Source organism: Anguilla anguilla, chromosome 16 (assembly GCF_013347855.1).
Source record: "Anguilla anguilla isolate fAngAng1 chromosome 16, fAngAng1.pri, whole genome shotgun sequence".
In the NCBI taxonomy this organism is placed as follows: Eukaryota; Metazoa; Chordata; class Actinopteri; order Anguilliformes; family Anguillidae; genus Anguilla; species Anguilla anguilla.
Window position 1 is genome coordinate 34,736,554 of NC_049216.1, and position 21,662 is coordinate 34,758,215.

Consider the following 21,662-nt stretch of genomic DNA (forward strand, 5'->3'; position numbering starts at 1 on the left):
CGTGCTTCATACTGACCGCAAATTAATTAACCTTTGATTAAATGCATGTGTGAAATCTTTTAAACATTTATTGCCATGTAGACTCATTACACGCATTCCTAAGGAAATTAATTTATGGCAGATAAACGGATGAATAACCCAACTGAGCAGATGATCAATTATCATATAAAGTCATTTACGAAAGGATGAGTCACCGCAAAACACAAATGCAATTTTTTGTCAACTGAACTAATGAGCGGAATCTTCACATAACAGGGTACGGATGAACTGCATTTATCTATTATAAAATAAGTAGCGCTGTCAGCTGTAGTTAGCATGCAGCAATCCACTGAAACGGCACATGTTTAATTGTTGCCCGTTACCCTCTACTGCGGTGAGAAATGGAGTGAGAAAATGGCATCCAGGAGAATGAGGCTGGCCGGTCACTGCCAGAGACACCGGGAGCTCCCAGCCAGCAAACTGGGGCTGTAGGAGCCAACACTCGGGCATCGATCACGAGGGCGTCCCACAACAACGTACTAAATAAGACGGAAGGGGCGGGAAGTACTGGCGAGCTAGCCAGATGCATGGAGGATCGAGATGACTGGAAACGCCACTGGAGGGCTCGCCTGAGGACGACCGAGAGAGAGAGAGAGCAGGCACTCTGGTGACTTTTGCGGTGATTACTAGCGCATTAAAAAAAAAATTAAAAAAACAGTGACGCTGGGTCATTGTCATAAAGATAGTGCTGAGCCCCGGACAGGCCATTAAGCGTCCCCACTGAACGCTAATGGGCTTTTCATTAGCAATAACACGTCTGTATCGCAGCAAGCCATTATAACGAGTGCATGACCCTGCAAACAGGGCTCCGTGCTAACAGGGCTAGGAGCAGCCCTGCAGGCACTGTGACCAGGGCCTGTTTTTCAGCCTTTTTGCTGCTCTCACAAAGAACACATTCACACATACAGACTAACACACACCCAAAATGCATGTAAAACTGTCATGGGTTGTCGAGAGAATGGACCCAAATGCAGAGTAAAAAAACCCCAAGAACTCCAGAACGGAAATTAACAGATTTTAATAACAAAAACTCAAAAACAGAAAATCCAAAAAAAGAAGCTAAACGGGCAGGGCAGAAACAGGTGGACAAAAACAGGCACGGGGACACATGTGGAAACACAAACGAAAACACAAGGAACCAGCACCTGAGTCAGGGAAGAAGAAGACTTAAATAGACAAGACACTGACGAGACACAGCAGGGCACAATGCACAATCAGGCCACAGAGAGGGAAGGGAAAACGAGACAACCAAAAAACAATAATAGGATAATTGAAAGCAATAATACAATTAAACAGGGGGAGCAGGACACAAAACAGAAGTGCCGCCATCTGGCGGCCCAACAAGGAAAGACAGAGACAGAAACACAGAACCATGACATAAAACATCTTTAATCCTGTTTTGCTCACACTTTTGCACAATTTATTCTTATTAAAAACAGATGCCCTTACTTTATTCCCTCGCCCTATCTGCCAGCATCACACTGAGCAAATGCACAGAGCAAATGTTCATGACAACTGACAGCTTGCTAATAGTAATAAATCCACATAAGTGCTTTAAACTTCCTCTGCTATACAGCACAATTGTTAATGAGAACATAGGCATACAAAAACAAAAAAAAAGAACTTAAAACTTAAGTTTTTGAAACTTAAAAACTGATCAGAACAAAACAGAGAGTTTTACCCTTAAAAACCTAACAAAGTTCCTCATCTGTTGCAATGCCGTTCTCTACATGACACAGACTGATTCAGTCCCTGTGTGAAGTACTTATTTGTTACTCAGCACTTAATTGATCAATTCACGCTGATCACACAGTTAGCTCACCTCAGCTAGTTGTTTTGTTTGCTTCTGAGGTGAAAACTAAACCCAGCAGAACCTGGGGTTCTCCGGGACTGTGGACCCTTGAAGAACAAGCGCTGTAAAAATAATAATAATAATAATCTGTGAATTTTACAGTAAGAGTCAGGGAAATAGTGAAGGCACGCAACAGCAAACAGCTAAAATGTAAATAATTGTTTTATTTACCGCGAAACACCGTAATACATTTAACACTCCTCAGATACATAGCCTGTTACCGCATTACTGTAAAATTAACTTTTTACTTTTTTTTTTTTTTTTGTGGGCAAACTGAGCAATCGGTACTGATGCATGCACTGAACATACAGAACCAATAAAAACAGCCAACACCCCTGCCCACATCAGCAGCTGGTACTTCAGCAGTTTAATAAGCACTCAACTTTAATATCACAGCTCAGTTATGACAGCGTATCATCTCAGCACTGTACCTGAGGTATAGGTAGGGTTTACCTGCATCTTACTTCAGCCATTTTCTTTGTGTTCTGACTGGTAATTTCACTTCTAACAAACACAATGAGGAAAAAAATAAAAAAAGACTGAGGCAGTTTTCTGGAAGGTCCACGACATGAATTGACCTATGCCCTTTGACCTTCCTCTGCTGAGCCGTCTTTGAGGGGGGTCACAAACCCCAAGTAGATATATGCGCAAGAAGCCAACAGGGTCAGCTTATAAACAAAGCAAAAATGACATTTCAACAGCGTGTAGCAACAATTATTTAATTTACACAGAGTCACTCTGCTGTGACTATATTAAAAAGGGAACTCTAATGTTCCTCATGTAAAAATCAAAAATAGAAATCGAAAAGTTAGTTACTAATACAGTCAAAAATGCATAAAATATGCAACCAGTGCATTCAGTCAAACAGTGCTGAGAATAGGTTGAAATTAAAATATAAACAAAAAACTAAACAATTTAAAATTCAGCAAATCATCTCATACCATATTAGACATATTGATGATCTGAACACACATCACATTGTACTACACTGAAAATTCCAGCATGGATTTTTGTACTGTGCTATACATTCGCTCTCAACAGCTGCCGTGTCAAATGGAAACACGTACTCTTTGCGGAACGGAAACGTTCACAAGGCCCCTGATTCTGGTGCAGATCACTTCACTGTGTGTCAGATTTCCACAGTGCTCTGACAAAAAACCCTACACCCCCCTCCCCCACCCCGAACCCCCAAGTAAGAAACACAAACAAAATGGCCTCTGAAGAAACTGGCTGGTGTGCCAGGGCCTAGACGTCACAGTACCAGTGCAGGGCAGACCATATGAGCACAGCTATCGCGGGAAACTGAAATTAAGTGCTCTGCTTCTGAAGCATATGAGGGAAAAAAACATAACCACATAACCTGATGACAGGCTTGTGGTGACATAAATATCACAAAGTTTATTTTTAAAACGAATGGCACCCCGCCTACCAGCCCTAAGAAAGAAAAACCATGTCCTGAGTGCAACATTTTTCAGGACGTGTGCGTGTGCGCGCATGTGTGTGTGTGTTTGTGTGTGCATGTGTATGTCTGTGTGTGCGTGTGTGTGTTTATGTGCAGTGTGTGTGTTTGTGTGTGCTTGTGTACTTAAATTTGTTTCAGTAGGATATTTATAAAATCTTATCCTGTATTCACAAAAAAAAAACATTGCGTAAATAGCCATATATTTATCCTGATTAGCGGTACTGAAACAATCTGTTTCATAAGCACAAAAATACCAATTTATAAAATAGCCTGTTTCTTCATTACAAGGAATGTGCAAAGCTTAATGCATACAGTATTTTTGCAGTTTCCACTATCAAAACTATTGCATATTGTTTACCTGAAAAGTCAGCCAAAATAAATTTAAAAATTTTAACTGAAAAAATTAACAATTCAGATTCATTAAAAAATATTAAACTTTCTGTATAAAAGACATAAAATATTTTTCCTTAAATCTTCAAGATCATTAGGCAGGAGGATTCTGTGCTGCAGGGCGTGGAGATGGAAGGTTTCGGGCGAAGGCTATGGTCTCGAGACCCCTGCCGCCCCCTTTATGGTCGTAACATTCTCGTAAATGTCGACCGCTGCTACGTTCTGATAAATCAGGTCCACGTTGGTCCCCGTCCTCGATTTGATGATGTCCAAGGCACACTTGTGCAGGAACACGTACTGGTCCTGTGACGGAAATGAACACACATTTAAAGGGTGAAAAAAGGGGGTGATTGGTGGATCGGAGTCGTGACCTCATAGAGGGGCATTGTGATGTAAGCGCACATTCCGTTCCTCTCTCAGAGGGGCATTGTGATGTAAGCGCATGTTCCGTTCCGCTCACCTCGGTCTGGACCATGAGGGCCCGGTGCATCCGCATGCTGTACACGGTTCCGTACAGGTCCACCATGCTGTCCCTCTCGATCTGGAAGAGGAGGTGGTCGATGGCGATCATGGTGCCCGTCCGGCCCACTCCCGCACTGGAGAGGGGGAGAAGAGACTCGCCATGAGCTGGGAGCAGACACTGACCTCTGCATGCACATACTGCACTGCAAAATTGAATGTGAACTCTTTGGCCCCTTAGAGTACTACATTAGGAAGCCTCTGAACCCTGACAGTACTACAGTATGAACACTATGACCCCTGACCTCTGATCCCCGGGAGTACTGCAGTATGAACACTATGACCCCTGACCTCTGATCCCCGGGAGTACTGCAGTATGAACACTATGACCCCTGACCTCTGATCCCCGGGAGTACTGCAGTATGAACACTATGACCCCTGACCTCTGATCCCCGGGAGTACTGCAGTATGAACACTATGACCCCTGACCTCTGACCCTGAGGAGTACTACAGTATGAACACTATGACCCCTGACCTCTGATCCCTGGGAGTACTGCAAGATGAACACTATGACCCCTGACCTCTGACCCCTGGGAGTACTGCAAGATGAACACTATGACCCCTGACCTCTGACCGTGAGGAGTACTACAGTATGAACACTTAGACCCCCAAGAGTACTGCAGTATGAATGCTATGACCTCTGACCTCTGACCTCCGGAGTACTGCAGTCAGAACACTATGACCCCTGACCTCTGACCCCTGATCTCCAGGACAGTGTGTGAGGGCGTTAGTGACTCTGGCTGTGTGAGCGCTTGTGTGTGCGTGTGCGACTCTGCTCTGGGTGAGTTTAGGGTTTGGGAGCACTGGTCCCTGTATGACCAGGTGGCCGGGCTCTCTACCCACCTGCCGTGCACCACGGTGGGGGAGTTTCGGGAGCACTGGTCCATGCGTATCCAGATGAACCTGCTCTTGACCCACCTGCAGTACACCACGGTGGTGGATTTTCGGGAGTGCTGGTCCCAGTGTGTCCAAGTGACCGTGCTCTTGACCCACCTGCAGTGCACCACGGTGGGGGAGTTTCGGGAGACCAGGTCCATGTGCTCCCGCACCAAGTGGCGGAAGTCGATGAGCAGTTCGGTGGACTCCGGGACCCCGTGGTCGGGCCAGGCTGTGAAGTGGAACTGGCGCAGAGAGCGCGTCTCTGCTGTCTTCACCTGGGACGTCCCACAACACATCGATCACTCTTATTACACCCAACACAGCTACCAAGAACATCAATCACTCTTATTTTATCCAACACAACATCAATCACTCTTATTTTACCAAACACAACATCAATCGCTCTTATTTTACCCAACACAACATCAATCGCTCTTATTTTACCCAACGCAACATTGATCACTCTTATTTTACCCAACACAGCTACCAAGAACATCAATCGCTCTTATTTTACCCAACACAACATCTAAAGTGTGTCAGTGTAGCATCAGTATTCTTTACTGCACAGCCCTCCCAATGCAGATATAACATTTCAGCAAATGCGCTCACATTTTTGACATCAAAGTCTCTGACGGTCCAGTCCTCCAATGGGACTACAGACGTGGTTGTCACGAAGATGTTTTTAAAATGTTTGGTCCGGGAAGGCCAGTATTCTTCACATTTCACCTGAGGAGAATGCGTGGATGGTTTACACTCTGGCTGTCCATCACTGCCACTGTTACTGTTTCTACTACTTTTATTACAACAGGGTTACTAATGGTTGTAGCATAGTACAACTAATACTAGTACGCTATAGCTACTAGTAAAACTACTATTAATATTACTACAGTGAATACTGATGTTGCTCTTACTCTATTTTCACTTTATGCATCTTCTGTCTGGTTTTTATTGTTAGGAAGGGAAACAGGTTACTGTGAGCATCACAGGTACAGTCTGAGGAAGGACAGTACGTCATTACTCAGATTCAGGTAAATTAATTTCTTTTTACAAAATTCTTCAAGTCACGTGATTTTCACATTTTGGTCGAAAATTTTAAAATTCACTCAAAATCCTTGTGGGATCTGTTTGCAGTGTTTTCACGGACACGTAGGTGGACCAGGTCAGTCACGCGCGTGTGCTTCCCCGGAAAGGCACTGACCCGTCCCTGTTCGTTGCACCTGGTCAGCATGACCAGCGTGCGGACGTTCTTCTCCCAGAGCATCCGCCAGAACTCGTCCACCGTGCCGGGCAGAGGACCCTGGGCCGCGATGAACTCCTTCTTGCAGTTGTACCCCTGTAGGGGGCAAACACAGATTAGACCTGCCGGGGCTCAGCCCGTGGGGTACAGCCCCCACATCGCACAGGCACAGGTCAGCTGACCCGTACGAGGGCGCTCGTCACCGACCCTCGCGATACGCACCGGGACATAGCTGGCGTTGATGTAGTCGTCGTACGGACTTCCCTGGATCGACAGCTTGACTCGTGAGGATTCGTCTGTGAAGTGAAAACAAACAAAAAAACGAAGTGAGACCTAAGTTAAGATGATGCGATGGCTCGTCAGCTGAAATCAGTAGCGTACGTCGTCACGCCACCCGGTGGCGGTTATTTTGGGTAAGTTTGATTCTTGTATTTGTAGCACGTGCGACTTATGTAAACCTGCAATGCAATTTCTGTTTTTTCCCCAAATCCTTTTATGGAACATACAAGTTTAGCAGCCTCTATCACACTCAACCGTTTGTTTTTCTAGCTAACCCATTCCATCCCCAGGCAACATAAATCAATCACAGAGCAACGGTTCCACTCAGTGGGAAATTCACTATGAACACCTGTGATGTCATAATGGGCACCATCTATTCCCGCTCTTGGGTGAGCGTGTTAAGGGGTGGTTACTCACACGGGAGGACGTTGCTGTAGCGTGTTAAGGGGCAGGGCGGGGTTAAGGTTACTCACACGGGAGGACGTTGCTGTAGCGTGTTAAGGGGCAGGGCGGGGTTAAGGTTACTCACACGGGAGGACGTTGCTGTAGCGTGTTAAGGGGCAGGGCGGGGTTAAGGTTACTCACACGGGAGGACGTTGCTGTAGCGTGTTAAGGGGCAGGGCGGGGTTAAGGTTACTCACACGGGAGGACGTTGCTGTAGCGTGTTAAGGGGCAGGGCGGGGTTAAGGTTACTCACACGGGAGGACGTTGCTGTAGCGTGTTAAGGGGCAGGGCGGGGTTAAGGTTACTCACACGGGAGGACGTTGCTGTAGCGTGTTAAGGGGCAGGGCGGGGTTAAGGTTACTCACACGGGAGGACGTTGCTGTAGCGTGTTAAGGGGCAGGGCGGGGTTAAGGTTACTCACACGGGAGGACGTTGCTGTAGCGTGTTAAGGGGCAGGGCGGGGTTAAGGTTACTCACACGGGAGGACGTTGCTGTAGCGTGTTAAGGGGCAGGGCGGGGTTAAGGTTACTCACACGGGAGGACGTTGCTGTAGCGTGTTAAGAGGCAGGGCGGGGTTAAGGTTACTCACACGGGAGGACGTTGCTGTAGCGTGTTAAGGGGCAGGGCGGGGTTAAGGTTACTCACACGGGAGGACGTTGCTGTAGCGTGTTAAGGGGCAGGGCGGGGTTAAGGTTACTCACACGGGAGGACGTTGCTGTAGCGTGTTAAGGGGCAGGGCGGGGTTAAGGTTACTCACACGGGAGGACGTTGCTGTAGCGTGTTAAGGGGCAGGGCGGGGTTAAGGTTACTCACACGGGAGGACCTTGCTGTAGCGTGTTAAGGGGCAGGGCGGGGTTAAGGTTACTCACACGGGAGGACGTTGCTGTAGCGTGTTAAGGGGCAGGGCGGGGTTAAGGTTACTCACACGGGAGGACGTTGCTGTAGCGTGTTAAGGGGCAGGGCGGGGTTAAGGTTACTCACACGGGAGGACGTTGCTGTAGCGTGTTAAGGGGCAGGGCGGGGTTAAGGTTACTCACACGGGAGGACGTTGCTGTAGCGTGTTAAGGGGCAGGGCGGGGTTAAGGTTACTCACACGGGAGGACGTTGCTGTAGCGTGTTAAGGGGCAGGGCGGGGTTAAGGTTACTCACACGGGAGGACCTTGCTGTAGCGTGTTAAGGGGCAGGGCGGGGTTAAGGGTACTCACACGGGAGGACGTTGCTGTAGCGTGTTAAGGGGCAGGGCGGGGTTAAGGTTACTCACACGGGAGGACGTTGGTGTAGCGGTTTTTTCCCTTGTTTTCCAGGGCCTCTGCGCTAACCTTGCACTGGCCGATGCCGACAGGCTTCAGCTCCTGCAGGTAAACGGGAACACACAGCGCGGTGACTTAATAACATAATATAACGTAACATAACATAGCATAGCATAGCACAGCATAACATAGCATAGCATAGCATAGCATAGCATAGCACAGCATAACATAGCATAGCATAGCATAACATAGCATAGCATAGCATAGCACAGCATAGCATAGTATAGCATAGCATAGCATAGCATATCATAGCATAACATAACAAAATATAGCATAGCACAGCATAGCATAGCATAGCATAGCATAGCACATCATAATGATGAGAACAAGCCATTAAGCCCAACAATGCTCGCCATTTTCCTGACTAAATTAGTGCACTTAATAAAATGACTTGCTCCCATGTTTTTTTTTTCTCCCTGTCATCTTTCTTTTACATAGCATATCACTGATGTACTCTATATCAGTGATTCCCTACCCTGCTCCTGAAGATCTACTGTCAACCCTAATTTGGCACACACGATTCGAGCTCAGCAAGATCTCTAGCTGTTGAATGAGGTGTGCTGAGGGTTGCAGCGAAATCCTGGACAGCAGACAGTAGATCTCTAGGAACAGGGCTGGGAACCACTGATATAGAGTACATCAGTGATACTCCAACACACACAGTGTAGGCAGATTTCTGCAGTTAACTTTCAATTAACAGCTCATTTAGGCCTGGGAAACCAGGTGTGCAGAGTTTTTAGCCAATTAGTTAAGTTAAGACTTAAGTTCCAGGAGTGCTTAATTTGTCAAAAGCCTGCAGACACCGCGGCCCTCCAGGCCGGAAGTTTGAGATCCCTGCCATAACTAAAAACAGATGCTGTTGGTAACCACAGCGATACAAATGATGTTGGTAACCATAGCAACAAATGCTGTTGGTAACCGTAGCAAGATGTACGTGAAACCAAGTTCTGACATAACAGTCACACAGCAGGTTCTCACGAGGATTTTATCTTTCGTGGATACGTGCTGTTGTGAGGACACAGTAGAGAGCCTTGAATATATTTTTTTTTTTCTCACCTCATATTCTTCGGCAAAGCCGCAGTTGGAATTGGCACTTTGCCTCCGGTGGTACGCCTCATAGTCCTCCACTCGCACAGGGGCACCACTGCAGAAGAAGAAAGCACAGTGAGTACTGTCTAATACTCTAGGACTCTTTCTCTCTCTCACACACACGCGCATATGCACACACATACACACACATCACAGTGAGTACTGTCTGATACTGACTCTTTCTATCTCTCTCACACACACACACACACACACACACACACACACACAAATACTCCCTCATCCATACACACACTAACATGCTCACACACAAACACATTCTATCATGCGTACTCTCTCTCTCTCCATCACTCTCACACATTCCCTCTCTCTCTCTCATACACACACATACACACACTCCCTCATGCATACACAAAAAAGGAAAAGTAGATGTGTACTTACACTTTGGCTCTGTAAAAGAAAAAAGAAAGAAGTTACAAAAACAAGTTTTTACCTTTTTAAGCAACATTACAGGAATGAGGAGTGACAGTGTAGAATATTGGCGAGGGAGCTGGGCTTAACATTCACTGTAAGATTCTACTACAGTACTTGAGACACAGGCGGCCTTAAAATAATCACCTCATGGACTCGATAGGGATGTCTGAAGGTGTCTTCCTGGTAGCTCTGTAAGAAACACATACTGTTGTCATCCACAGTCTGATGATGGGTCATCCATCCATGGTCTGTTTTCACGGTTTTGAAGAGGACAGAAAACGATCGGCACAGACTCACTTCTTCCAGTAGACCCCGGCTGCAATGGCTGTGAAACAGGTTACTGCGGACAGCGCTCCTGCCAAGGCCCCCACCGTAATAACCGCTGGGGGGGGGGGCAAGGGGGGGGGAGGGGGGGTGGGAGGGAGAGAGAGAGGGGGGTGGGGAGGGGGAGAGAGAGAGAGGGGAGAGAGGGTGAGAAAGGGAAATAGAGAGAGGGGCGAGGGAGAGAGAGAGAGAAAGAAAGAGGGGGGTGGGGAAGAGAGAGAAGGGCAGGGGGGATGGAGAGAGAGAGAGAGTGGCGGGGGGAGAGAGAGAGAGAGTGTATATATATATATATATATATATATATACAAACACACACACACACACTGTATGGTAGCCCCTCCACATTTCCTTATCTCATAACACCTTCATAAAAACTGAACTGCCAGTCCTGTACTGTTGATGCCGAGCTTACTTTCCCAGTTCTTAATATTACATTGTGCAATATGAACACTGGAACTGCAATAATTCAGGTGGGCCGTCCTTACTTGGATTTTCTGGAAGGGCGACATCTTCGTCAAAAAACTTAGATATTGAGAACAAGGATCGTGATGCGTCAACCAATTCATTTGCTAGTGCAACGTAGGTAAACATCACTAACGCAAATCTGCAAGAGAGGTTAGAGAAACAGTATAACCTTTAACATACTGTTTATCATACGATCACTTTACAGTCATTGGAGATTACTTTTCACTAATTAAGACTGGAACGTGCTACGCTAGTAGGTGGACCCAATTTCTTTGCATATGAAAGGAAGGAGGCTTCATGGGGTAAGTTTGAAGTGAGCCGGGCTGTGGTTCCGTCTCTAAATTCAGGTCAATATGAAAATATGATGCACACGTGCAGCTTTGATATGATATTCCACCAATACAACTGATGAACTGAAGTCACAAAAAAAGGTGCAAATGTAGTCTGATGGTTTCAAACTGCCCAGCGGAACAGAAGCCGTCAAACAGCCCGCCAAGCTAAAGACCAAGATCCACAGCTAAAGGACCTGAACGCACTCTTTTTTATTTTTATTTTTTGCTTCTCCAGGAGTGACATCACATCCTGTGAAGTATGTTCACACACTAACTCGTGTCTCTGCATACTGGCAGCTCACCTAACCCCATATTACACACAGGTGCTACATGTGCTTGCAACACCTGCTGTAGAAGATAAAAAACAGAACAGAACAAAAGATCACCGCACTGGGAGGGGGGGGGGTGGGCGGGGCATAAATTCAAGGGAAGCTGAAACACATTTATTAATTATAAAATACATCCTGAAGGGCAAGATAGATTGCTCTGTTCTGAGGCAGCTAATTGCATTCTGAAGGTCCTGGGTTTGAATTTGGTTGGGGCCTTTCTGTGGGGAGTCTGAATGTCCTCCCCGTGTCCACCTGGGTTTCCTTCAGTTACTTTGGTTTCCTCCCACAGTCCAAAGACATGCAGGTTAGGCTAATTGGACACTCTAAATTGCCCACAGGTGTGAGTGTGTGAGCGAATGGTGAGTGAATGGTGTGCGTGGCCCTGCGACAGATTGGAGGCTTGTCCAGGGTGTATCCCTGCCCCTCGCCCCAATGCATGCTGGGATAGGCTCCAGCACCCACCGCAATAAGCGGGTATAGATAATGAATGGATTGACGTATTACTCTGAATGTGGAAGACAGTTTATAGTCTCAGCATCCTGCCACTAATGGCGCAACACTGAATACCGTCCGTACCTGTAAGTTGTCCTGGCCGACAGCGGTCCGTTGGTGTATCCGTTCCACCTCGAACCCGATCCTATGTTCACCTCAAACTCAGATTTCTCATTTCGAGTTTGTTCTACATTAGTATCAAGTGCGGTTGCCAGATAAGGGACACTTTCATCTTTTGTCCAGTCATCGTGGGTTTTATTGAGGTATTTTTGTAAACCAACGTTGTTTTCGTTAGAAAACTCTGCAGATGAAGTAATAACAATACAAAATAAAATATAACGTGATAAAAACATTTTTACAAAAAAGATCCCTCAAAAAAATAAAACATAAATAACACTAACACTAAAATAGAAATTCTCACCTTTCAAATTCGATGTCATTAGTATACCATAAGCCACAATTGGTCCGTTTTTACTATTTAATATGCTCGAGTTGAATTTCAGAACAAACATATTATGCTTCTTTTCTCGGACGGCAAATCCAGTGCTTCTGCTTGGTTCAGGTGGAGCTTTTAAAAAAGAAAAGAAAAAGAAATGCAGAAATGTTAGTAAAAACATTTACTCGTTGCCATGTAGGTATCTTAGGAGCGCATCCAAACCTAAATACAGTACCTGGAAGAGTTAATGCATTGTATACATGTATTTTTTTCTACCCAAAGTTCACCAATGATATTCCATACACACACACAAACACACACAGAAGTTAGCTGGTGAAACAAGTACACAAATCAGCATGTTTTACCTGTGATGCCCGTCTGGCAGTCAGTTTTGTGGACACTGCTGGTTTCCCCACAGCCAAGCGTTGTTATGCGCACTTGGTACCGGGTGTAGTACGAGAGGTTTTCGATGTTGTGTCTGCAGTTGCCTGTGCAGGGGGGAAGGGTCACGCTCCCAGTGTCCCCCCAGGTCAAACTGAATCCTTTGTTAGCGCCTTCGGGACTGTCCCACGCTAGGTTCAGCACGGGGCCAGTGCGGTTGGGTCCGTCACATTTGAAGATGACAACGGGAGACGCATCTTTAAAACACAGAAATGGAAGGAAGGAAAATGGGGAAAAAAAATAATTCTGGGACCATTCTGTCAACTTGACAAGAACTTGCAGAAAAGTGCACCCGATTCATTTATTTGTTTTGTTGATTTAAATTTATTTATTTATTGGTTAAATAAATTTTCATCCACGTTTTATTTTTTTTGTTAATACCAAATATAATTTGCTGATTCACTCAGTCCAAGATGAATCCACCCCTGCATCAGGTCAGGACACACACACACACACACAAAAACACACACGCACGCACGCACGCGCGCACACACACGCACACGTGCACACACGCACGCACATGCACACGCACACACACACACACACACACACACATAAAAGTCCTCATGAAAGTCCTCATTTCATATCCACTTCTAATGGCTGCGGTACAGAGCTGGACTGGGCAGGACACCGGCACTCACCCGTACAGACGGAAATGGTCACGGGAGAGCCCGGTGTTCCGTCGGACGTCCGGGAGGTCACCCCGAAAGTGTAGCGGTTGCCGGGAGACAGCCCCATCCAGTTATGGGACAGTTGTGAGGTGCTTCCGTCCCTGATGAGATGGCCTGTGCTGTTCCGTACCGTCACGCCGTAAGAGTACCCGGGTTTGAACCCAACAGGCCGCTGCCATGCTATGCTGATCATGTCAACGGTGGTCGAGGATTGTTGAAGGCCCCGAACGCTCTCTGGTCCTGGAATGGAGATGAGAAAAGGACACAGACGTTGGAGCTTGGCCGGCAGCACGTATCCAAAACAACCTTAACATTAATGCAACGGAAAGGGCCGTGACAATCCCACATTCCACTCCTGAACATCATAGAAAAAATAGCACCAGCAAAAACAAGTAAGATACTGGGGAGGGATATCGGCAATTAAATCACGCGTGGGACTACTGAAATAGCAAGTTCGGCTTTACGCATTCTTTTGTTTCGTTCGACCAGTCTATAAATAAACAGACCAAGCCGAGCGTCTCACAGGTTATGTATGTCCCCTGCGGTGAAGCCAACCCTAACCCGAGTCCGACTTCACCTTTCAGAGAACACAAATACTTACTTGTCGTAACGAAGCGGAGCACCGGCTGACTCGCGTACTGGAACAGGCCGACTGTGGCCACAGAGATGTTGTACGGAGTTCCAGAAACCAGGCCACGAACAGTTAACTCATTGAGGTCAGTGTCACGTGATTTAAGGTCATGTGCTGACGAGCCGTAGGTCACATGGTAAGAGAAAGAGCCACGGTCCATGCCGGGAGCCGGCGTCCACTCTATGGCGACTGAATTTGTGGTCTTGTTTGTGACCGTGATTGGACCAGGAGCGTTTGGATCTAAATGGGAGGGTAAAGGACAGACACACCACACCGGTTAAACACACTTAGCTAGAGGGCTGGTGCAACATCCTTTGCTCTGTTTATTATTTTATGGGCATTTCAGCTGTTACAATGAATTCATACTGCCATTTGTATTAGCCATTGTACATTATCCATGTGTACAGCTGAGAATTAGCTGAGTATTATTATTAAACCTTTATTTTGCCAAGGTAGTCCCACTGAGATTAAAATCTGTTACATGAAAGACCTGGCCAAGAAGGGTGACACATTTAGTTTTAGACAATACAAGGACAAGCAAAATGTGCAAAAATAACAAATATACTATATATGATATAAAAAATGTTATCCATTTTAAACCTGGAGAATTCCAGTTATGTATGAGTCCGGACAGTAACTTAGACCCCATATTGCTAAACTGGAGAGCTCTGAATCTCCTCAAGTTGATAGTAATACTCACATGTTGCACTGGAAACAGGCTCTGAGTCTTCAGCAAAGGGTCCACTGATTGTGGTCACTACGACTGTGTAGTTTCTCCCAGCTGCCAGACCACTGAATAACTGTGACTGAAAGCTGGAGCTGAGAAACTTTATTTGGTTATCTCCATAATTGCTGGTCAAGTTGACCTTGTACTTTTCCACATTGCCGCGTGGAGGCAGGCATGTCACCTCAATGGTGTCATTGGTGCCTCTGTTTGAAACTGCAGGGCTCACTCTTTCAGGTTCTGTATGTGAACGAGAGAGAGAGAGAAAGAAAGAGAGAGAGAGAGAGAGAGGCAGAAAGAGAAGGGGGCAGTTGACTGCTCAGATGATGAGATAATATCAAACAGTGCATGCCTAAAGAAAAGGAATTCATAGGAGTCCTGCAGCCAAATTGTGCATTTTATTCTGACCAATATTTCTGCATATCTGCATATAGTGATGACCAGAAAGTCTGTAGCCTCTGTAGTTCATCTCATAAATCTAGGGTTATCCATAGAATGGGATGCATCATAGACAAGTGTGAATTTGAAACAAGTAGCCATGTCAGGTCTTACTGGTGTACTGGTACACAGAGATGGGCTCTCCCTCAATGCCATTCTGGACCTGGGAGTAGACGGTAAAGGAGCAGTTGGTTCCTGGAATCAGGTCGGTGATGGTGGCCATGGAGTCTTGTTCTGTCTGGTTCCGTGAGGCAGAAGTACAGCCGGAGGTCTCCACCCTGTATGAGTATCCCTGCTGGTACCCCTGGGGCCTGTGCCAGTGCAGAATCACCACCATTGTGTTGATCGTGGTGGCATTTAACCCAAGGATGGGATACGGCCCTACAAAAACAGAGTTTTGTATCAGTGCGATGTTGATGAAGGGAAGATAGCAGGATTAATTTTAACTCTTCCAGAGTTGTACAGGCCTGATTTGAGCTTGTTGGTAGCTGCTGACTAATTGTTATGATGTTTTAGGGTGAATAACAGCACCTGGAGGTGATTGACAGTGACTATGTTAATGAGGGTGATGTAGTTCATGCTAAGTCCCCGTGTGGGGTACTCACTGGTGTAGATTCCTGCAGTGGCTGCAGAGCTGTGGTAGCCCATTGGACCTACGGTTACCACCGAGATGTTGTACAGAGTCCTGGATGTCAGGTTCTCCAATACAGCCCTGTTGTTTGTGGTCTCAGTTTGACCATTTTGATGGGGTTGATAGAATATGATGAAACTGTACTGGCCCAAGTCCATGCCTTGGGGCCGACCCCAACTGATAGTAATGGAATCAGTGGTCTGCCCTTCTGCATGAATAGCTCCAGGTGGATTAGGATCTGTAATAATGCCAAACATGAGAGAAGCAGAATCTGAATGAAAGTTTTGTGGATAAATGAAGAAAATCGAACCCATTTCTAGAATATAATGTTGATTTTGTTCAACCCCAAGAGAGCCCACAGGCAACCACAGTGAGTTGTGCATTTGTCAGAGGTGAATACAGTCCTTTTCCATACAAATTTTAGTCATATCTTTGTTACTTATGCTTTTAGCTGACACTCTTATATGCTAACATGTAATCTATTTTAAAAAAACGAACATATTAGATACGCGACCCATTCATCTAGTCACTGAGGTAAGTCTTTATAGCTACTATAGCTCTCTAATAAAGGTTCCACCGCTTTGTTCCACCTGGGATTTTAAATCTGGAGGCTTCCAGTCATATACACGGCAGGATAGCTAACCTCTACCCCACACTGCAACACTGGAGAGCTCTGAATCTCCTCAAGCTGATGGTCATACTCACATGTTGCATTGGAAACAGGCTCTGAGTCTTCAGCAAAGGGTCCACTGATTGTGGTCACTACGACTGTGTATTTTCTCCCAGCTGCCAGACCACTGAATAACCATGACTGAAAGCTGGAGTTGAGAAACTTTGTTTGGTTGTTTCCATAATTGCTGGTCAAGCTGAGCATGTACTTTTCCACATTGCTAGGTGGAGGCATCCATGTCACCTCAATGGTGTCGTTGGCACCCCTGTTTGAAATGGCAGGGTTCACTCTTTCAGGTTCTATGTGAGAACAAGAGAGAGAGAGAGACAGAGAGAGAGAGAGAGACGGGGGGGGGGGGGGGTGGCAGTTGACTGCTAAGATTTCCAAGTTTGATGAAGCAATAATTAACAGTGCATACCTTAAAAAAAAGCAATTCATACAATCCCCTTGTGAAATTGTGCCATTTATTCTGAGCAATATTTCTGCATATCTATGTACAGTTAGGAACAAAATGTCTGTAGCCACCACAGTTTACCTCATAAATCTAGGGTCACCCACAGGATGGGATGCAACACAGACAAATGAGAATTTGAAACAAGTACTCATGTCAGGTCTTACTTGTGTACTGGTACACAGAGATAGGCTCTCCCTCAATGCCATTCTGGACCTGGGAGTAGACGGTAAAGGAGCAGTTGGTTCCTGGGGTCAGGCCGGTGATGGTGGCCATGGAGTCTTGTTCTGTCTGGTTCCGTGGGGCAGAAGTACAGCCGGAGGTCTCCACTCTGTACAAGTATCCCTGCTGGTACCCCTGGGGCCTGTGCCAGTGCAGAACCACCACCGTTGTGTTGATCGTGGTGGCATTTAACCCAAGGATGGGATACGGCCCTACAAAAACAAAGTTTGGTATCAGTGCGATGTTGATGAAGGGAAGATAGCAGGATTAACTGTAACTCTTCCAGAGCTGTGCAGGCCTGATTTGAGCTCGTTGGTAGCTGCTGACTGATTGTTACGATGTTTTAGAGTGAATAACAGCACCTGGAGGTGATTGACAGTGACTATGTTACTGAAGGTGATGTAGTTCAAGCTAAGTTCCCATGTGGGGTACTCACTGGTGTAGATTCCTGCAGTGGCTGCAGAGCTGTGGTAGCCCATTGGACCTACGGTCACCACCGAGATGTTGTACAGAGTCCCGGATGTCAGGTTCTCCAATACAGCCGTGTTGTTTGTGCTCTCATTTTGACCATTTTGATGGGGTTGACAGAATATGATGAAACTGTACTGGCCCAAGTCCATGCCTTGGGGCCTACCCCAACTGATAGTAATGGAATCAGTGGTCTGCTCTTCTGCATGAATAGCTCCAGGTGGATTGGGATCTGTAATAATGACAAAGATGAGAGAAGTAGGATCGGAATTAAAGATTTGTGAAAACCGAATAAACTATAACCTGTTTCTAGAACATACCGTAGATTTTTCTCAACCCCAAAAGCCCACAGGTAAAAATGGCGAGTTGTGCATTCGTCAAAGATGAATAAAGTCCTTTTTCACACAAATATTTGTCATATCTTTGCTACTGATGCTTTAAGCTGACACTCTTATTCTGTGTTAACATGTAATCTATTTAAACAGATTGGCATATTAGCTACATGATGCATTCATGCAGTCAATGAGGTATACTATATGACCAAATGTATCTGGACACCCCCTGGTCTGGGGCTGTTTTTCCTGGTTTGGGCTAGGTCCCTTAGTTCCAGTAAAGGCTAATCTTAATGCTACAGCATACAATCCCATTCTAGACAATTATGTGCTTCCCCAACAGTTTGGCAAAGACCGTTTCCTGTTTCAGCATGACAGTGACCCCAGACACACAGCGAGGTCCATATATAAATTGTTTTGTCAAGAACAGTGTCAAAGAACTTCACTGGTTTGCACAGAGCCCTGACCTCAACCCCATGCAACACCTTTGGGATCAGTTGGAAAGCCAACTCTAAGCCAGAACTAATCGCCCAATCAGTGCCTGACTTCACTAATGCTCTTCTGGCAGAATGGAAGGAAATCCCAGCAGTTATGTTCCAACATCTAGTATAAAGCCTTCCCAAAAGAGTGGAGGTTGTGATCGCAGCTAAGCGTGGGTCAACTCCATATTAATGCCCATAATTTTGAATAAGATTTTGGATGTCAGATGTCAACATACTTTTTACCATAGAGTGTAAGGCTCTATACCTCTTACAGATCTCTAGTAAAGGTTGCACAGCTGTGTTCCACCTGGGACTTTAAGTCTGGAGACTTCCATTCATATATGGCAAAGTTGCTAAGCTCCACCTCATTGGACAACACTGGAGAGCTCTAAAAGTCACCTCAAGCCGATAGTAATACTCACATGTTGCATTGGAAACAGGCTCTGAGTCTTCAGCAAAGGGTCCACTGATTGTGGTCACTACGACTGTGTATTTTCTCCCAGGTGTCAGACCACTGAATAACGGTGACGGAACGATGTAGCTGACAACCACTGATTGATTGTCTCCATAATTGCTGGTCAAGTTGACCATGTACTTTTCCACATTGCCAAGTGGAGGCATCCATGTGACCTCAATGGTGTCATTGGTGCCTCTGTTTGAAACTGCAGGGCTCACTCTTTCAGGCTCTGTGTGTGAAAGCATGAGAGAGGGGGGGGGGGGGGGGGGAGGGAGGGAGGGAGGGACTGCTTACATTTCCAAGTTTTATGAGGGAATTATGAACAATTAATACCTTAACAAAAGAAAATATTGTGTTTAAAGTCCTCTTGGCCAATTGTGCATTTTATTTCAAGAATTATTTCAGCGTGTCCTCATCTGCATAGTTGCAACCAAAATGTCTGTAGCCTCCGTAGTTTACCTCATAAACCTCACATAGGATGGGATGCACCATAGACCAATGTGAATTTGAAACAAGTAGCCATGTCAGGTCTTACTTGTGTACTGGTACACAGAGATGGGCTCTCCCTCAATGGCATTCTGGACCTGGGAGTAGACGGTAAAGGAGCAGTTGGTGCCTGGAATCAGGTCGGTGATGGTGGCCATGGAGTTTTGGTCGGTGATGGTGGCCATGGAGTTTTTCTCTGTCTGGTTCCGTGGGGTAGGCATACAGCAGGAGGTCTCCACCCTGTATGAGTATCCCAGCTGGTACCCCTGGGGTCTGTGCCAGTGCAAAACCACCACCGTTGTGTTGATCGTGGTGGCATTTAACCCAAGGATGGGATACGGCCCTACAAAAACAGAGTTTGGTATCAGTGCGATGTTGATGAAGGGAAGATAGCAGGATTAACTGTAACTCTTCCAGAGCTGTGCAGGCCTGATTTGAGCTCATTGGTAGCTGCTGACTAATTGTTATGATGTTTTAGGGTGAATAACAGCACCTGGAGGTGATTGACAGTGGCTATGTTAATGAGGGTGATGTAGTTCATGCTAAGTCCCCGTGTGGGGTACTCACTGGTGTAGATTCCTGCAGTGGCTGCAGAGCTGTGGTAGCCAATTGGACCTACGGTCACTACCGAGATGTTGTACAGAGTCCCGGATGTCAGGTTCCCCAATACAGCCGTGTTGTTTGTGCTCTCAGTTTGACCATTTTGATGGGGTTGATAGAATATGATGAAACTGTACTGGCCCAAGTCCATGCCTTGGGGCCGACCCCAACTGATAGTAATGGAATCAGTGGTCTGCCCTTCTGCATGAATAGCTCCAGGTGGATTAGGATCTGTAATAATGCCAAACATGAGAGAAGCAGAATCTGAATGAAAGTTTTGTGGATAAACGAAGAAAATCGAACCCATTTCTAGAATATACTGTAGATTTTGTTCAACCCCAAGAGAGCCCACAGGCAAACACAGTGAGTTGTCCATTTGTCAGAGGTGAATACAGTCCTTTTCCATACAAATTTGAGTCATATCTTTGTTACTTATGCTTTTAGCTGACACTCTTATAATATGCTAACATGTAATCTATTTTACAAAAACGAACATATTAGGTACGTGATCCATTCATCTAGTCACATAGGTAAGTCTTTATAGCTACTATAGCTCTCTAATAAAGGTTCCACAGCTCTGTTCCACCTTGGATTTTAAACCTGGAGGCTTCCAGTCATATACACGGCAGGATAGCTAACCTCTACCACACACTGCAATACTGGAGAGCTCAGAATCACCTTGAACTAATAATCATACTCACATGTTGCATTGGAAACAGGCTCTGAGTCTTCAGCAAAGGGTCCACTGATTGTGGTCACTACGACTGTGTATTTTCTCCCAGCTGCCAGACCACTGAATAACTGTGACTGAAAGCTGGACCTGAGAAACTTTATTTGGTTATCTCCATAATTGCTGGTCAAGTTGACCATGTACTTTTCCACATTGCCGCGTGGAGAACGCCATGTGACCTCAATGGTGTCATTGGTGCCTCTGCTTGAAACTGCAGGGCTCACTCTTTCAGGTTCTGTGTGTGAACAAGAGAGAGAGAGAGAGAGATGGAGGGGGGGGGGGGGGGGTGGCAGTTGACTGCTAAGATTTCCAAGTTTGATGAGGCAATGATGAACAGTGCATACCTAAAAAAAGCAATTCATACAATCCCCTTGTCAAATAGTGCCATTTATTCTGACCAATATTTCTGCATATCTATGTACAGTTAGGAACAAAATGTCTGTAGCCACCACAGTTTACCTCAAAAATCTAGGGTCACCCACAGGATGGGATGCAACACAGACAAATGAGAATGTGAAACAAGTAGTCATGTCAGGTCTTACTTGTGTACTGGTACACAGAGATAGGCTCTCCCTCAATGCCATTCTGGACCTGGGAGTAGACGGTAAAAGAGCAGTTGGTTCCTGGGGTCAGGCCGGTGATGGTGGCCATGGAGTCTTGCTCTGTCTGGTTCCGTGGGGCAGAAGTACAGCCGGAGGTCTTCACCATGTATGAGTATCCCTGCTGGTACCCCTGGGGTCTATGCCAGTGCAGAACCACCACCGTTGTGTTGATCGTGGTGGCATTCAACCCAAGGATGGGATACGGCCCTACAAATACAGATTTTGCTATCGGTGCGATGTTGATGAAGGGAAGATAGCAGGATTAATTGTAACTCTTTCAGAGTTGTGCAGGCCTGATTTGAGCTTGTTAGTAGCT

General features: G+C 45.9%; 1 protein-coding gene across 20 annotated transcripts in view; it reads right to left on the reverse strand.

Annotated features, from left to right (window-relative positions):
- Positions 1–2,035: 2,035 nt before the first annotated feature.
- LOC118214801 (receptor-type tyrosine-protein phosphatase eta-like) overlaps positions 2,036–21,662 on the reverse strand; it is a 41,172-nt gene continuing 21,545 nt past the window's right edge. For 9 of the 20 annotated variants that reach the window (XM_035395036.1, XM_035395043.1, XM_035395028.1 and 6 more), the window contains 28 exons: positions 21,287–21,553; positions 20,716–20,979; positions 19,982–20,245; positions 19,464–19,757; positions 18,894–19,157; positions 17,626–17,889; positions 17,135–17,401; positions 16,552–16,815; positions 15,821–16,084; positions 15,330–15,596; positions 14,754–15,017; positions 14,024–14,293; positions 13,393–13,662; positions 12,676–12,948; positions 12,296–12,442; positions 11,959–12,175; positions 10,742–10,860; positions 10,230–10,314; positions 10,077–10,121; positions 9,900–9,908; positions 9,468–9,555; positions 8,363–8,453; positions 6,601–6,674; positions 6,340–6,474; positions 5,751–5,867; positions 5,256–5,416; positions 4,204–4,339; positions 2,036–4,046 (listed from right to left, as the gene is read on the reverse strand). In XM_035395036.1, coding sequence (XP_035250927.1) covers positions 3,894–4,046; positions 4,204–4,339; positions 5,256–5,416; positions 5,751–5,867; positions 6,340–6,474; positions 6,601–6,674; positions 8,363–8,453; positions 9,468–9,555; positions 9,900–9,908; positions 10,077–10,121; positions 10,230–10,314; positions 10,742–10,860; positions 11,959–12,175; positions 12,296–12,442; positions 12,676–12,948; positions 13,393–13,662; positions 14,024–14,293; positions 14,754–15,017; positions 15,330–15,596; positions 15,821–16,084; positions 16,552–16,815; positions 17,135–17,401; positions 17,626–17,889; positions 18,894–19,157; positions 19,464–19,757; positions 19,982–20,245; positions 20,716–20,979; positions 21,287–21,553 — 5,333 coding nt within the window. In that variant the 3' untranslated portion in view covers positions 2,036–3,893. The remainder of the gene's footprint in view (positions 4,047–4,203; positions 4,340–5,255; positions 5,417–5,750; positions 5,868–6,339; positions 6,475–6,600; positions 6,675–8,362; positions 8,454–9,467; positions 9,556–9,899; positions 9,909–10,076; positions 10,122–10,229; positions 10,315–10,741; positions 10,861–11,958; positions 12,176–12,295; positions 12,443–12,675; positions 12,949–13,392; positions 13,663–14,023; positions 14,294–14,753; positions 15,018–15,329; positions 15,597–15,820; positions 16,085–16,551; positions 16,816–17,134; positions 17,402–17,625; positions 17,890–18,893; positions 19,158–19,463; positions 19,758–19,981; positions 20,246–20,715; positions 20,980–21,286; positions 21,554–21,662) is intronic. The other 11 variants (XM_035395046.1, XM_035395037.1, XM_035395032.1 and 8 more) reach the window with 10 other exon arrangements.